Source organism: Lissotriton helveticus, chromosome 9, assembly GCF_964261635.1.
Source record: "Lissotriton helveticus chromosome 9, aLisHel1.1, whole genome shotgun sequence".
NCBI lineage: Eukaryota > Metazoa > Chordata > Amphibia > Caudata > Salamandridae > Lissotriton > Lissotriton helveticus.
In genome coordinates this window covers 685670233-685686500 of record NC_136070.1, presented here as the reverse complement: position 1 = coordinate 685686500, position 16268 = coordinate 685670233, and the positions used below count along the sequence as shown (strand labels likewise).

The following is a 16268-nucleotide window of genomic DNA, read 5'->3' as shown; positions in this document are numbered from 1 at the left end:
TACTAGGCAGAATCCAGAAAGAGGTTGCTAATGTTGCCTCTCAGAAGGGGTCTGCCTTGACAGTACAGAATGGACTGTTCCTACTGGGGCAGGACTAAGTGATATAGTGGTTGAAAATGATGGATTAGACCCTTGTGCTTTGATCAGTATGCCAACGGTGGCTGGGCGGGAATTGGCGAGGCTGGAAGCCCCTTCCATAGACACAAAAGGAGCAAAAGGCAGATTGGGGTGGACGTGGGGCTGCAGAGAGGCCTAAAGGCTGCAGCACAAGAATCCCTAAAGCACTCGAGCACTGAATCTGCTTCGTCTCAGAAGAGGCAGGTGCCATTGAAGGGCATGGCCAGTAGGAAAGCTTGAACATCCACCGAAAAGCCAGTTGTCCTCAGCCAGGCATGGCGCCTAAGGGCCATTGTTGTGGATAGTGCTCTGCTAATTTATTGGTTGTGTCAAGTCTGCATCGAAGTGAACTTTGCAGCGTCTCTCACATCAGTGACAGTTTGGGAGAGTACAGCCCAGACCTCGTCTAGAACCTGTGGCAGGCCTTGCACAGCTGTATCCCACAAAGGCATGCAGTTCATGGACCGCAATGCCAGGCTGGAGGAGGAAAACATCTTCCCAAATGAATCCAGCCTCATCGACTCCCTATCCGGGAGAGCGATAGGGAAAGCGCCTTGGGAGGTGCAAGCTTGGACCCCCAAGCTCTCAGGGGTAAGGTGTTGCGTCAAGAAGTTTGGGTCCCCGGGTGCAGGCGATGGCGGGAAATCATCCCATTTCCAGGAGCCCCTGTGCTGGGTTTAGACCAGGTACGCAGAAAAACGTCACTGAATGGAAGTGGGGTTTCTGACGTGGTCGTAGCACCTCAGTCAAAAGATTAGTCTTGACAGGAGGGTAGCTGAAGGTCAAGGACCTCAGCTGCCCTTCTTACCACCCCTGCGTAGGATGCTCCCTCCTCTGTAGCCACGGCAGGGGGAGAAAGCAGACCAGCATCTGGAGAAGGATCCAGGCTGCTTGATTTACCCGGTTCCTCACACCAGTCGATACTTTATTCTTCCTTATAGTGCTGGTATTCTAAAGGGTTCAGCAACCGTGCCTAGTCTTCCCCGAGGCCTAGCCCATGAGAATAAGGCTCAGGCGTTATTTTAGGATGCACGGCTCCTGTCGGAGTCGGCATCGTGTGACGCCCATCCAGCCCCGTGTCAGAGTCAGGATGACAATGGGGATGGCGGCGCCAGGAGCAACGGGGAAGGTCAAGATGGCACAACTGTCGTCGGACAAGATCCTGGAATTGGTATACAACCTTTACCACGCAACTTTTACAACGACCTACCTTTACCACGCAATTTTTACAACGCAGGATCCATTACAACGAAGTACCATTACAACGCATGTATTTACAACGCAGGTACCTTTACAACGCATACCATTACAACATAAGTATTGGTAAGTATATAATTTTATCAAAAATATTATAAGTTTGGGTTTTTGGGTAAAGGGGTATTTTTAGGGTTCAGGATCAAGTTTGGGTTTTTGGGTAAAGGGGTATTTTTAGGGTTCAGGGTCAGTTTTGGTTTTTTTGGGTAAAGGCGTATTTTTAGGGTTCAGGGTCAGTTTTGGGTTTTTGGGTAAAGGGGTATTTTTAGGGTTCAGGGTCAGTTTTGGTTTTTTGGGTAAAGGGGTATTTTTAGGGTTCAGGGTCAGTTTAGGGTTTTTTGGGTAAAGGGGTATTTTTAGGGTTCAGGGTCAGTTTTGAGTTTTTGGGTAAAGGGGTATTTTTAGGGTTCAGGGACAGTTTTGGGTTATTGGGTAAAGGGGTATTTTTAGGGTTCAGGGTCAGTTTTGGGTTTTTGGGTAAAGGGGTATTTTTAGGGTTCAGGGTCAGTTTTGGGTTTTTTGGGTAGAGGGGTATTTTTAGGGTTCAGGGTCAGTTTTGGGTTTTTGGGTAAAGGGGTACAGGGTAAAAATTAAGTACAATAAAATGTAAATTACATTAAATTAAATTGATTAAATTAAATTAAATTAATTAAATTAAATAAAATTAATTAAATCAAATTAAAATAAATTAAATATTAATTTTAATTAATTTACATTTAAAAAAATATTATAAACTTACCAATACTTACGTTGTAATGGTATGCGTTGTAAAGGTATCTGCGTTGTAAATACATGCGTTGTAATGGTACTTCGTTGTAATGGATCCTGCGTTGTAAAAATTGCGTGGTAAAGGTAGGCGTTGTAAAAGTATGCGTTGTAACGTCATACATCCCCTGGAATTGATCCCTGGGGTTCCACCGGAACCACCTGCACGGAACCAGGTGGGTCCCCTACTGAGCCCACGAGCCCGAAGGCGCATCAACCGAGTCAGACCACCAATATGAGGCGCATGGCCTCACAGAGCTCCTTTAGTTGGGCGGTGGTCGCTCCGGCCTTCAGAAAACCGGGGAGGCATGGAGCCAGACCAGGTACAGGTCCCAAGGAACGAGACAGAGAATGCCGAGGCTCCCTTGTCTCGTCAGGTGACGGGCGATAAGTCAAATGGCATTTCAACTTCTTAATCTTTTTCTTGTGCCGCCTACCAGAGTCTCCCGAGGACTTCAAATGAGAGGAAGAGGACTTCGGGCTCGGCAAACGCTCCAGTGACCTTCTCTTTGACCAGAACCTCGACTTCCATGGAATCGCATGCAGAGCTGCTAGCAGCTTCAGGAACTGTTCCCTCAATGCCTTCAGGGCCATGGCTTGGCAATCGGAGCAAGAGTTGGTGTTGTGGTTGCGCTCCAGGCACCACAGATAGAAAAGGTGCGGGTCTGTCACTGACATCAGTCAGTGACAGGTGTTGCAGGACTAAAAACCCCACCCTGCGTGAAGACATCTCGACACATCAGGAGGTAAGACCTCAAAAACAGTCGACAAAACGTAAAAAAAAACAATAAAAAAAAAAAATAGGGGTAGCTCTTTTCCGAGTCAGTGCTAACTGGTGCTGGAGAAAGGAACTAACGTGAGCGCGACTGGGTGGTGCCTATATAGATACTGTGATGTCACTTCCGGTGCGGATGACACCACATACAGGCACGCAGGGGTATTGCTTATGAAAAATCTTCCAGATCCACTCTGACACCTGGGGAAATGCTAAAGGTATGGAATCTGCAGCTAGAAGTCTCTATCAGATAAAGACAGTACCTGTGGTCAGAGACCCTTGCAAGAAAACAAAAAAAAGAAAAGTGGCTAGTGGGCATAGTACTTCATTTTGGTTGTTAAGAGGTATTTAGCTGCCTTATATGATTTATAGTATTGAGTACTTAAGTCCTTTTCATCTCATCTGTTTATTTTTTACTTCTCGTCCCCATCTCATTCAACTGACTGAATATAATATATGCTGCAGTGACTGTTGTTACTTTTGCATTCCTATTTTCCATTGTTAACGAAAAGACTAATACAAACATGTAATTGTGAATATTAGGATTATCTTTGATTTTAAAGTCAGACAGAGGTCTATGTTTAAATAATATGTTTAAACAACTTGCACTTGGGTAGAAATGTTTATAAGAAAATCCCATGATGGAGAAGCGTACTTTAACAATTGAAGACCACTGAGTAGTGACCCCATCAGAGTACCGATGTGTGAGAAGCAACTGCAACATAATGTCATATCTCATGAAGCAGTATAATCAAATAGGAGAATAATGATAAACAATATCAGCTTCAGAAAACCCATCGTTTCGGAGTAGACTTTGAAGGTTTAGGGACACCACTCAAAATAGGTTTGCACCTGCGAAGCTCACCTTCAGCCAAAACTCCTCATAGAGGGCACAGGCAATAACACAGCGCTCAAACAGCACGATTGTGCGAGAATGTGAACCGTTGGAGATTTCAAAGTCAAGGTAGTCACGCCAGTTGATCAGTTGGGCCCTCTCTAATGGCTTTACATGGAAGTAAGGCCTCCTGATCTGAAAAGAAAAAAGGATGGAGTCATAGCACCTTTACAGATTTCATTGAATCAATTTTAGGCACAGAATAAACATGATCAACATCACAGGATGAATAAACTGAGGAAAGAGTCAATATTAACACAAATATATTTAAAATGTTGAATGACGAAATGCTAGGAAAGAACAATATGCTTTGTAAATGTTTTTTTACATAAGTATTATCAAACAGCTTGTCAAAAGGACATGGCAACTTTAATTAGTTAATTACCTTAGGTAGCTTGCTTTCTGGTGGATGCTCTGTTAAATGACAGATCATCCTCTTATTAATTTACCCTTATACTGGTTTGGATCTACGCTGGTGACACCATCATCCTCCATGGTGACAATGAACTGCATAAAGGTGCCAACTGTGCACCCCTAGACATTCCACGCCCAAGAAAGTGGAACGTAGCTAAGAGAATTGATCTTTCACATGCAGTCTACAAAGACTAAGTTGGGACCACATTAATACTCAAACGTTAACGCCTGAAAATGGGTTGAAGGGCTTGTGATAAGGAATCTGCAGTTAGATAGAGTAATCACCAGAAAAAAGTTATAGCATGTAAGTTATTTTCCAATAGGTATTTCTAGCTGAAGATTCCACAATGTGAATCAATACCAAAGCAATTCCCTCCTCAAGAAAATGGGTGTGGGGAGCGGACTTTAGACCACAATGACCACAAAAGGTAAAACCACTCTTTCCAGACTTCTGAATTAATTCAGTAGTACCGGTTGCAAGTCTGGACAGAAAACCACATGGCTGCCTGGTAGATTTAGAAAAAACGGAACACCGAAGCTAAAGCAGTAGTTGCAGCTTTTTTTTATGGAGGAATGAGTCCGAAAGAACTCAAGATCTGTTTTCTTCTTAACATAGTTTGATGTAGAAATATATTTATAGGCACAAGGTCTATTTCTGGACTGTGTTTCCTTTCTTCGTACTAGGAACCCAGCAAAGAGCTGAACATCCATGAATGGAGAAAATAGGGACACACAAATAATCCAACCAGTGTAATCTCTCCTCTTTATATGGATGTGGTAAAAAAATAATGATACAAGAAGTGGAAGGCGCAGCTCCAAGTGGAAAGGTTACACCACTTTCAGGAAAAAGAATGCATCATCCTAAGCACCAGTTTGTCAGGAAAAAAGGTAGTGCATGGAGGGTGAACTGACAAAGAATGCAACTCACTGATGTGATACGCAGAGGTGACAGCAATGAAAAACACAGACCTGAGAGTTAAGAGTCGCAGAGAAGAACTGTGAAGAGGCTCAAAAGCACACATCAAGAATGTTTCAAATATACTAAGATCCCACTGCCACATAATAAAAGGGGAAGGCAAAACATATTAAAGCATCACAAAAGATTAATAATGAGGGCTGGTTAGGTAAAACAAGGAAAGACTGAAAAGGAAAAGCCTTTGTCAGACCAAAGATAACACAAACAAGTATTTCAGACAATCTAGACAGTAGAGGGCTGTTTCCTTGCAGTAGGCAACAAACACAGTCTGTAGTCAAAATGACATCAAACACCGCCGAAGATTGATCAAAGCCTTTCATTTGGTTCTGCTCAAATGTCCTGCATGAAGGTGCAGGTTTGGTGCATCATCCTGCTGTGCTGTTCTATCAAAGAGGAAGTCAAAGTGGAGAGAAGATGCTCAGAGTCAGCACTTGGGAGTACTACACTCTCCTAGCCAAAAGCTGAGTCACCAAAATGAGCTGTGCTCCAGCACCCCCGACTTTCCTCAGGACCTGTGGGATCAGTGACAACACAGGGAAATGATTACAGGAGACTGGAGTCCCACTAAAGGCAGAACATGTCTCCAAGGGACCCTATAGAGGAAACTTCAAAGCACAAAATGCTGGACCATGCGCATATTTGGAGGCAGCAAATAGTCCCACTTGACTAATATACACTGTGACATATCCAAGTGCAGACAGCACTCCTGATTGGCAACTCCCTTCTGAAGTTGTCTGCCCTGACGTTTAGGGACCCTGCTAGGTGACTAATTGTCAAGAAATCTTGTGAAGTGACAGCATCAGATCCTAGAGACAGAGGGCACAAGATTCCACTCCACCCTACTTGTTGCAATAACACATGACTTTTGTATTGTCAGTTTGCATCTGAATCGGCCATCCCTGGATGGAAGGAAGAAAGGGCTCTATGGCCAGCCTCATGGCTTTCAGGTTCAGAAGATTTATGTAGTGGTGCTGCTCTGATCTCTGATCACTACCTAATCAATGCAGAGATGACACATCAGCTACTACTCTATGTTCGGAAGGGGGCAAGGAAAATGGCTTGTTGTATGTCAGATTAGTATCCACCGTCCACTACTGAAGGTCCTCAGCCCAAAGCCCACTGAAGGACCTAGGTATACCAATGGGTGAGGCATCAGCAGGATGCACACACCCCAGACTTGTTCAAGGGCTGGAAATCCTTAAGGGCAACTGTGACCTGAACAGCACCATTAAAGGGAGTCTTCTGCAACAGCCGGAATGGAAGGATTATGTTACTTGCATGTAGTGCTGTAGATTCACATAATTTACATAAGTCTGCCATCTAATGTTGGGCTTGGATGATTACAAGTGTTTTTTCTTTGAAGAATTATTTTCAAGTCACAAGGCTCTGTAAATCCTTCCTTCAGTAACAATGCACATGGGCATTGACTCCATCTTCAGATTGTTTTGTAGCAAAAGGGTGAGAATGGAGTTCTTTTTTGGTGATGATGCCTTGCTGGATCACGACTCCTTCACGCGGATTACTGGTGCTCCTCCATGCCTTTATCTGTTACACGCTACGGTGGCACATTATATTAGGACCACATGGGCACCACAAGGACTCAAACCTACACAACACGAACTTGTACACCTATTATATTACATGGGACCTGGGGGACACCTTGTGCGGTGGTTGAACACGGGGATAAGGGCACACGCTGCGATTCTGCTCATAACCCTCAGAACACGCTGGGCAGAGGACTCTGAAACTAAACTTACAGACAAGGCGTGGAAGGTCATACTAGAACATCCCAAAAGAGTGTCACGAAATGCTAGGCTCAAATTTATCCAGGCAATGGTGCTCCACAGATCATATCTCACCCCCAAGAAAATACACCATATGTTTCCGGACTCCCCCCATAGCTGCCCTCGCTGTAGAGGGGATGAAGCTGACTTTATCCACATGATGTGGTCTTGCCCACAGCTGCAGGGATATTGGGCCAAAGTTCGTCGAGCACTTACTACTGTGACACAGCTGCCGGTCCCTGATGAGGCCCTAAATTGCCTTGTGGGACTGCGTAGACGGTCAGGAAAACAAAGTCCGGCTGAAATTTCTGGACCTTGCACTCATTTTAGCGATCAGGGTCATAACGATGAGATGGAAATTCCCCAGATCCCCCGTGGTGGCTACATGGCGGGCGGACTTAGTGCAGTGGGGACGGGCGTAGGGAGCGGCCCTCTGGCGGGAGGAGGAGAGCGGACGACGGAAACATTATAAAAGTGAAGATGTTCCCTGGGTTTTTATATATTTGTACATTTAAGTACTCAACTCAACTGTTCTCCTCTCATCCAGCTTAACCACTCACTCTATATGTTCTGAAAACCACATCTGCTGTATTCCTTTATTACTCAATATGGGAAAGTAGAACCACAAAGGCACAAATTCAAAATAAATCAACAATTCCAAGTATACATTCTATTACATTTATAAAAAAGTTTTTATAATTTTTTTTGAGTTTGTTGATTCAAGAATGTTTTTTTCAAGAAATTTGATATGCTATTATAAATTCTTTGGCATCAACATTTCATTTTTAATACAGTGCCTAGTGCCAATTATACAAACAATAAAACAAATAATCATAAAGAAATATGTATATAAAAAGCAAGAAGTTTGTTTGTCGACGCGTTTTGGTGGATTCAGCTTATATGCCCCACCTTCCTCAGGACAGTTAAAAACACAGTAGTCTTTTATCCAGCCTCTCAACGTATCTTCCTATTAATTCAGATACGGGGGGCCACAGAGTTGTTGCACCAGTATTTGGCACCTGTTTGAAATTAAAACCTTTTTGTAGACGGTCAGTCTTTTATGTAGGTATAGTTGCTCTTTATTTTCAACTTTTAAAGATGAGGGCCCGATAACTTTAGACCTCTTCCGTTTTGTACAGTTTTCACTGTACAAAACGGAAGGATTGATTTGGGCCGTAAAGACAACCGCTCAAGAAAAAGACATGGATAATTGAATAGATCCATTCGAAAAAGGAAGAGGTCTAAAGTTATCGGGCCCTCATCTTTAAAAGTTGAAAATAAAGAGTGAATCCTGCTTCTGATATTAATAAGGAAGGCAAGGTGAAAGGGAACCAAACCTTCACAGCCTCTTATAAAATACGCTAAGATTCAAGGGGTTGAATAATTGAATATGAAACAAGTGGGTGCAACTATACCTACATAAAAGACTGACCGTCTGCAAAAAGGTTTTAATTTCAAACAGGTGCCAAATACTGGCGCAACAACTCTGTGGCCCCCGTATCTGAATTAATAGGAAGATACGTTGAGAGGCTGAATACAAGAATACTGTGTTTTTAACTGTCCTGAGGAAGGTGGGGCATACAAGCTGAATCCACCGAAACGCGTCGACAAACAAACCTCTTGGTTTTTATATACATATTTCTTTATGATGATTTTGTTTTATTGTTTGTATAATTGGCACTAGGCACTGTATTAAAAATAAAATGTTGATGCCAAAGAATTTATAATAGAATGATATGCTGCTAAAAATTTCTTGAAAAAGTAATTCTTGAATCAACAAACTAAAAAAAAATGTATAAAAACTTTTTAATAAATGTAATAGAATGTATACTTGGAATTGTTGATTTATTTTGAATTTGTGCCTATGTGGTTCTACTTTCCCATATTGAGCAAGAAAGGAATACAGCAGATGTGGTTTTCAGAACATATAGAGTGAGTGGTTAAGCTGGATGAGAGGAGAACAGTTGAGTTGAGCACTTAAATATACAAATATATAAAAACCCAGGGAACATATTCACTTTTATATTGTATCTTACCCAGTTCCTGTTGGGTTCAAGGGTGACTCTCTTTCTTTTAAACGTATTGACTACGGAAACATCCCATAGCGTTAGAGAGAGAAGCCACGCTGATCGCCCTAGAGGCGCTCGACTTAGTCCCTTCACAGGTGACGGTATCCCAATGACAAGCACGACCCTGCAAGTCCTTCTCAGTGTAGGGCTCTTTCAGCGACAAGCGGATGCATTGTTTTAGCTGTACATATCCTATAGTCTGACAGCCTTCGGAACCTCCCCAGTAGTAGTAGGATTGCTGATAACTGAATGACCAGGAGTGGGAGAGGGTGGGTTAGGGAGGGTTTGGGTTGAGGGTTTTCTATATTTCTTGTTTTTTTGGTTACTTATGTAAAATGGAACTTAATACATTCGTATCCAAATTGGGGGGGGGGGGAGGATGGAAACCAAAAAAGACTGTTCATATGGCATGATGCTGTTAATACCAATGTCAACTTAGCAGTCGATAATAAAGTATGTTTTAAAAAAAAGGGTAAGAATGGAGTTGGAAATAGTGTAGAATATGTGATGAGCAGACCATGCAAGTAAGGTCAATAAATGTTACCATCTCTTTGAGATTGGGATGTCCTACTTCTCCATGGTTCTGTGTGAGAAGGTACGGGTGAAGAGGAAGCTTCTCGTGTTGCACCTGAGAAAGTTCCAGTAGGGTGGCAAACCATGGTTGAGGAGCCCTTGTGGGTGCCACTAGTATTAATGTGAGTGTTATTTGTCGTAATTTTCTGACCACAAATGGAAGTAGTGGGAGAGGGGGAAAAGAGTATGCAAATATCCCTGGCCAATTGATCCACAGGGCATTGCCCTCGGATAGAGGGTCTGGGAATCTGTCTGTGAAGTTTTGGCATTTAGCGTTTTCTGCAGTTGCGAATAGGTCTATCTGAGGAAACCCCTATCTGTGAAAGTATGTGAGTAGGACTCTGGGTTGAAGTGCCCACTTGTGGACTTGATTCTGCGCACTGCTGAGGAGGTCTGCAACTTGATTGCTCATTCCTGGGACATGTCCCACTAAGAGATAGATGTTGTGAAGTAGAGCTAAACGTCGTATTGTCTGTGCTAGGCGTGGGAGCTGAACAGAGTGCCCCCAGTCTTCGTAAATAATACATTGTTGTCATATTGTCCATCCAGGTTAGGACAACTTTGTTCTTAAGGTTAATTAGGAATGCTAGGTGAACAGCTCAAGCTAGTTGATATGGAGACTCTGGCGTGGTATATCCCATGCCCCCTGTATTGTTTGATGTTTCAGATGGGCTCCCCAACATGTACGAGGCATCCGCTGTAAGAATGACTTGGGGAACAGGGTCTAGAAATGGCCGTCCCTTGGATAAATATTGTAGGTTCCACCAAAGTAGCGAGAGTTGTGTGCAATTGTCTATCAACACTAGATCTGAAGGTGACCCTGTGACTGATTCCATTGACGTGAGAGGCATTCTTGCAGTGGTCTCATATTCAATCTGGCATTTGGAACTATGGCTATACATGATGCCATCATGCTCAGTAGTCTTAGCACTATTTTGACTTCAATGTGTATTTCTGTCTGAAATTGTTGCGCTAAGGCCAGAATATTTTTAATTCTGACTGAATTTGGAGTTGGTAGCGCTAGTTGTGTGTTGAGAATGGTCCCTAGACATGGCTGAATTTGTGCAGGTTGCAAATAGGATTTTGGCAGATTGACTGTGAACCCTAACTGGTTTAGAAAAGTTAGGGTCTGGCGAGTATATTGACTGCATAGTTTTTGGCTGTTTGAATCATCTAGCCAATTGTCTAGGTAAGGAAAGACATGAATGTTTTCCTTTCTTAGATGCGCTGCTACGATTGACAGACATTTTGTGAATACCCTTGGAGTTGTGGTGACTCCGAATGTAAGTACTTTAATTTGATCATGTTTGCCTTGAAAAAGAAAACGTAGGCACTTACAATGTGCTGGATGAATGGATATATTTAAGTAGGCGCCTTTGAGGTTTAATGTGGCCATGAAATCTCCCTGAAGAAGTAGAGGTATAACCTCCTGAAGGCTGACCATATGAAAGTGTTCTGGCAGAATGTACTAATTTAATACTCTGAGGTCTAAAATGGGTCTGAGTGAGCCATGCTTTTTTGGGAATAAGGAAGTAAAGGAAATATCCTCCTCTTCCCTGTTGTTGCATTGGAACTGGCTCTATTGCTCATTTTGATAAATAAAAAGCTGCTATGTCTTGTTTTAACAGACATTGGTGCTGAACAGTCTTTGTTTTGGAGGAGGAATGTTTAGAGGAGTGGTGATGAGCTCCTGACAATAACCATGTTACATAATATCCAAGACCCATTAATCTGTGGTGTTGTTTTTCCATTGTGGCAGAATGAGTTGCAAACGTCCCCCTACAGGTGTTAAATGTTCGGAGAGAACCGGACTGCAGTAATTGTTTGGAATTGTTATTGGCTGTCCGTGTGGAATTTCCATGGCCCTTGAAATTATTTCCTCTGTAGGATCCTCTGCAAAAAACGCTTTGAGGGCGAGGACAGTAGCCAACCCAGCATTTCCTGTAAGACGCCGCTGCGCAGCCAAGCAGCAGCACCGGAGCAACGCTCGGAACCAAGAACTGGGAACCCACAACAGTGAGAGAACCAAGGGCGTCCACCCTCATTTCACTCGGGGCAAGCAAGAGGGGTTACGGCGGAGGCTGCATAGGGTTAGGGAGCAGAGAGAAGCAAGTGCGGCAGATGTAGCAAGCTGCTGCAAAGTGTGGACCCCAGGTGCCGCGGACACGACCCGGTTAGACCGGGTGCAGTTTGCGGCACCTTAGGAGCGCCACCACTTGCTTGTCGGCCTCTGACAGCACCCACTCTACTATGCGAACCAGCTAGCAGCGGGCCAAGAGGAGCCCTTAATCAGGCCAGGGGCAGGTCCAGTCCTTGCACCAGCCCCACTGCCAGCCTCTCAACCAAGTATCAGCAGTGCAGAGTCACCTGGAAGCTGAGTTGAGCGCAGAGAGGAGCGCTGAGGTGTTGTGCACAGCTGGAGGAGCGCGAAGGCATCAGCATCACCACAAAACTAACCTTGGACACGATTCAGAGGAATGATCACCCCCGGCATCTTTCTAGTTTCAGCGCATTTTCAGCTACTGACTATACCACACCAGTCCAGGCCAGACAGCCAAAGCACTATCCTGCACTTTCTTTAGCAAGATGGGACCTAAAAAGAAGGATCAACCACGCACGACCCCTGAAGGACTCGCTAACAGACAATCGCCAACAAAAAGGATCACAAGAAGTACATCTCTATCAGAGAGCCCAAATGAAATTCCACAAGACGCTCCACAAAGGGGGTCGATTAGGCACTTCTTTAAAATAAATGGCAACCTCAGCACCATCCAGGGCACCATTCAGGGCAGGCAAAATGATGAATTCCAGGATGCACCACTTTCTGGCTATGATTTGTGCATCCCACAGGAGATCAGCACCAAAAGTACAAGCAGAAAGTTCTCCGACTGCTCGCATACCCTCAAAAGAGGATGGCTCACCATTACACCCTCACTCAAATAAAAGGTCCCCGACGCCACAATTGGCAGGAAACATGACAGCATTGTCTAAAGAGGATTAAGTCCCTATGACGGTGGCTTAAATTCACTGGACCAAATGCCATGATCAAGACATCCAGAACGCGGTGAGCACTAAGCTCATCCAATCAGCCACAAGCCCAGTGTCGCTTCTAGATGACCAGATCCAAGAGTCTCCAGTGGTAGGGGACCTCACATCCTTCCTTCAAAAACTGGGCCAAAAGATTGAAAGAACCCTAGAGTTAACCCCAAATCTGATGGGCCTACCAGGGCCTCCACAGGACTCTAAAGCAGATCACCTTACTTCTGACAACAGTATAAATAAAGACCTACAGAAATTATCTACAAATGAGATTTCTACAAATAGAGCCCTACTGTGGCTATCATCAAAGATGGATATCCAAATAGACCTCCTGCAATCGATTGCAGCCTGCCTAGTCAATTTAAGCTCCAGGGTGGAAGATCTGGGAAACAGGATTGTCCAGTACCTGGTTTCCAACCCCAGGGAATGCTCCTGTTCAAACCTTATGGAAAAGTGGGTGTTTCTCCCGGAGGTCCTAGCGGATATATATGAGATAGTTAAAGGAAGCAGGGACACGCTGACTTCCAACACCACTGACCGTAGGGCGACTTCAAACAATTACCATCCGGCTCACAGGCCGAAAGCAGTTCATGGTACACAAAGGGCTAACAGCAGAGGAAGCAGGGGAAGCGATGTTCCGGCAAATGATACGCAAGAACCCACTCCTAGAACAACAGACAGGTCTGATCCTCGCCTATCAAAAAAAGCAACAAAAAAAGAGCTGAGGAAACAACTGAAAACAACAAAAGGGAAACTATCGCAGCTATGGAAGACAGACCACTCACCCCCAAAAGTAATGCTAAAAACAGACCGTTCTATCCAATATTTCCAGGCAAAAACTGGGGTAAGAAGGACGCCTCATCTGTCTCGTCTCAAGGAGACCACCAAGTGCAGATAAACTTACCAAGCCATTCCATTGCGAAGGACCCAAAGACACTTTTAAGACCAAGTACGTCGTCAAGGCAAGAATTAACAGCTGGAATAAGCACCACACTGGAAGATATAACTTCCCAGGCATTGACAGCTGTTACATCACCGCAGCTGGACGGTTCAACACAACCCCAGCCAAGTATCAAGAAGCAGACAGGCACAATGAACAACAAAGTATGGAGAATCAAGGTCCAAGTAGGAAATACCCAGAGTCATCAAGCAAGCTCAAGCTCTGCGTTAAGCCCTGCAGTGCATGCATCAGGAACAAGAAAAGTGGTTCCAACCTCAGATCCCACAACAAATGTCCATGAGGTGGGTCTCACCCCGAGATTTCACATTACGGGACAGCATGATATTCTGAATCGGAACAACATTCTCTGCCTTTTCAAACATCTTGCCACCCTGGACCAGATACAAACAGGGGACCTGGAATGGGTGAGATTCTTGAAAATCCAGGGAGATACTAATGGTGAATCCACAGTTGTGGGTCTAAAGCAAAAGAAACTACAACAAGCCGTTTTGAACGAATCGCCATAGCTCGCTGAGTGGAGCATAGATGTCCAGATTTTGCCACACGCAAAATATCCACACATCCTAGCATTAAATAGCGGGGGCAAGGGATCCTGGTCGGTCCTGCATGGGACAAATAGTCTTGGGACCCACAGCAGCAGTTGGTCGGGCTCCAAGGACCCCATGGGCATTAGGATTTCCTGTCGAAACAACCATCGGGCCCATTTATACAAGTCCCCATGCTCTGGACTAAACAGGAACTCCAAGTTGACGGCAGCACTAATCCTAACAGCTGTGGCACCAGGCCAGGCAGGGCGAAGGCCAGGGGAGCAATTCAATCTAAGCAGCAATTAACCATAATTTCATGGAACATTGCAGGGATCAGTAAAATTTCAGAAAAAGAAAATACGAAGCAGTTTCTATAAAATGGAGATATACTGTGCTTCGAAGAGACATGGGCCCTGACGAGTACTCCATTTGCAGGGTATTACGAACACCATGTACCAGCAATAAATAGGAATCTCTTAGGTCGACCGTCTGGCGGTCTATCAATTTTCATAAAACATGCCAGTAGCCTTGTGGCCACAGATGTCAAACTGACCACACCCGGGATACAAGCTTTACAGATTAAAGGCCTGAATCTTAACTCTCATCCGTTCCGCATTCTGCTAATACACCGTTATAGCAACCCAGCACAAACCACAATGAAAGACTTCATGGATGGCCTGTCACGGAAACTAGACGATCTCTTAAACAAACATAAATTTTATCAGGTCATTTTAGCAGGGGACTTCAATCTGAGGGACCTCGACAAAGCTAAATCCCCTCCTCGGGGGAAGGGCCAGGCAGAACCCCTCTACAATCTCCTCAAAAATCATAAACTATCTACAACTCACACAGTGAAAGAAGTACGAACGACATCCTGGCAGCCGCAAAAAACCTTCCGGGATATCTCGAGTATTTACTATATTATAGTCAGTGAAGCAATCGCAGCAAGATTGAAAGACTTTGAAGTCGAAAATAAGACGGAATTTGACCATAGGCCATTGAGAGTGGTGATTCAGTCGGAAGTACCAACAGCCACCATCTTTCAAGCCATCGGAGAGTCAAGAGGGGAAGAAAAGCATAAAGTCCTGGCGAGGATAAAATGGTCAGAAAAAAAAGGCAAGAAGATGCAAGTCTCGTTGGAGCAGAAGCAGGAAGGAACTCCAACAATGCACTTATCCATAAAGGTTTGGGAGAATATCGTAGAGGACCTCCAATTCAAGCTGGGAAACCCTCCGCTTCATCGCTCCAGTATCAAAGCGCCATCAATCGTAGGAAGCAAACGCCTAACAAAAGACATACTCAAAGGCAAACGAGACCTCCGCAAGACCTTGAAAGCAAAAAAAAGAGGGAACAGATAAACGGAGGGACTACAGGTCACAACACTGAGGTCTGCCAAATGAAAGAAATTGTAGGAACACAAAAAAAAACACACAGAGAGGGAATGGCTTAACGTTTTCTCTCTGCTTAAGGAAAAGAACCTGGCTGGGCTATGGAGGCTCATCAATCAGCTGAGTAGTCGAGGTGTAACAGGAGAAAACGGAGTAGCAAAGCATGATTGGCTGAATCACGTAAAGCAACTATATTCGCACGCTCCTTCAAATAAAGGTTGTCAAAAGAAATTATCTGTGAGGAGGGGCAGAGCCTGCCAAACAATTTAAAGTCTCATCGAACAGAGCGCCTGAGTAGCGGAGCATCACAGGTCGCCAGGCCTGATAAACTCCAATATGGTCATCAAGACCATCAAGATTATGAGGAACGATGGAGCTCCAGGGCCTAATGGGATACCTGCACCGGTTTTTAAAATTGCCCCAGACTTTTGGGCAGCAATCCTAACCCCTCTTGACAACCATATCCTCTCCACAGCCAAGACACCAGATTCTTGGATTGGCTCCATACTCCATACTGGTCCTCATATTTAAAAGAGACAATCGTTCAAAGCCATCAAACTACAGGCTCATAGCCCTTCTCGATCTCGAAGCTAAGACCTATGCTCGCCTCCTTTTGAAGGATCTGGAGTCTTGGGCGCAAGAAAAAGGCATCATTCCTTTTTATAAGTCAGGCTTGAGGTCAAAGTCCTCGACCCTGGACAACATTTTGGCGTTAGCGTATTTATCATCCC

At 44.3% G+C, this 16268-nt stretch overlaps 1 protein-coding gene across 1 annotated transcript in view; it reads right to left on the bottom strand.

The window, feature by feature from the left end:
* LOC144781776 (uncharacterized) overlaps positions 1 to 16268 on the bottom strand; it is a 660484-nt gene that overhangs the window by 364226 nt on the left and 279990 nt on the right. Inside the window, exon 8 of the mRNA XM_078660772.1 lies at positions 3777 to 3941. Within this exon, the coding sequence (XP_078516898.1) occupies positions 3777 to 3941 (165 nt within the window). The remainder of the gene's footprint in view (positions 1 to 3776; positions 3942 to 16268) is intronic.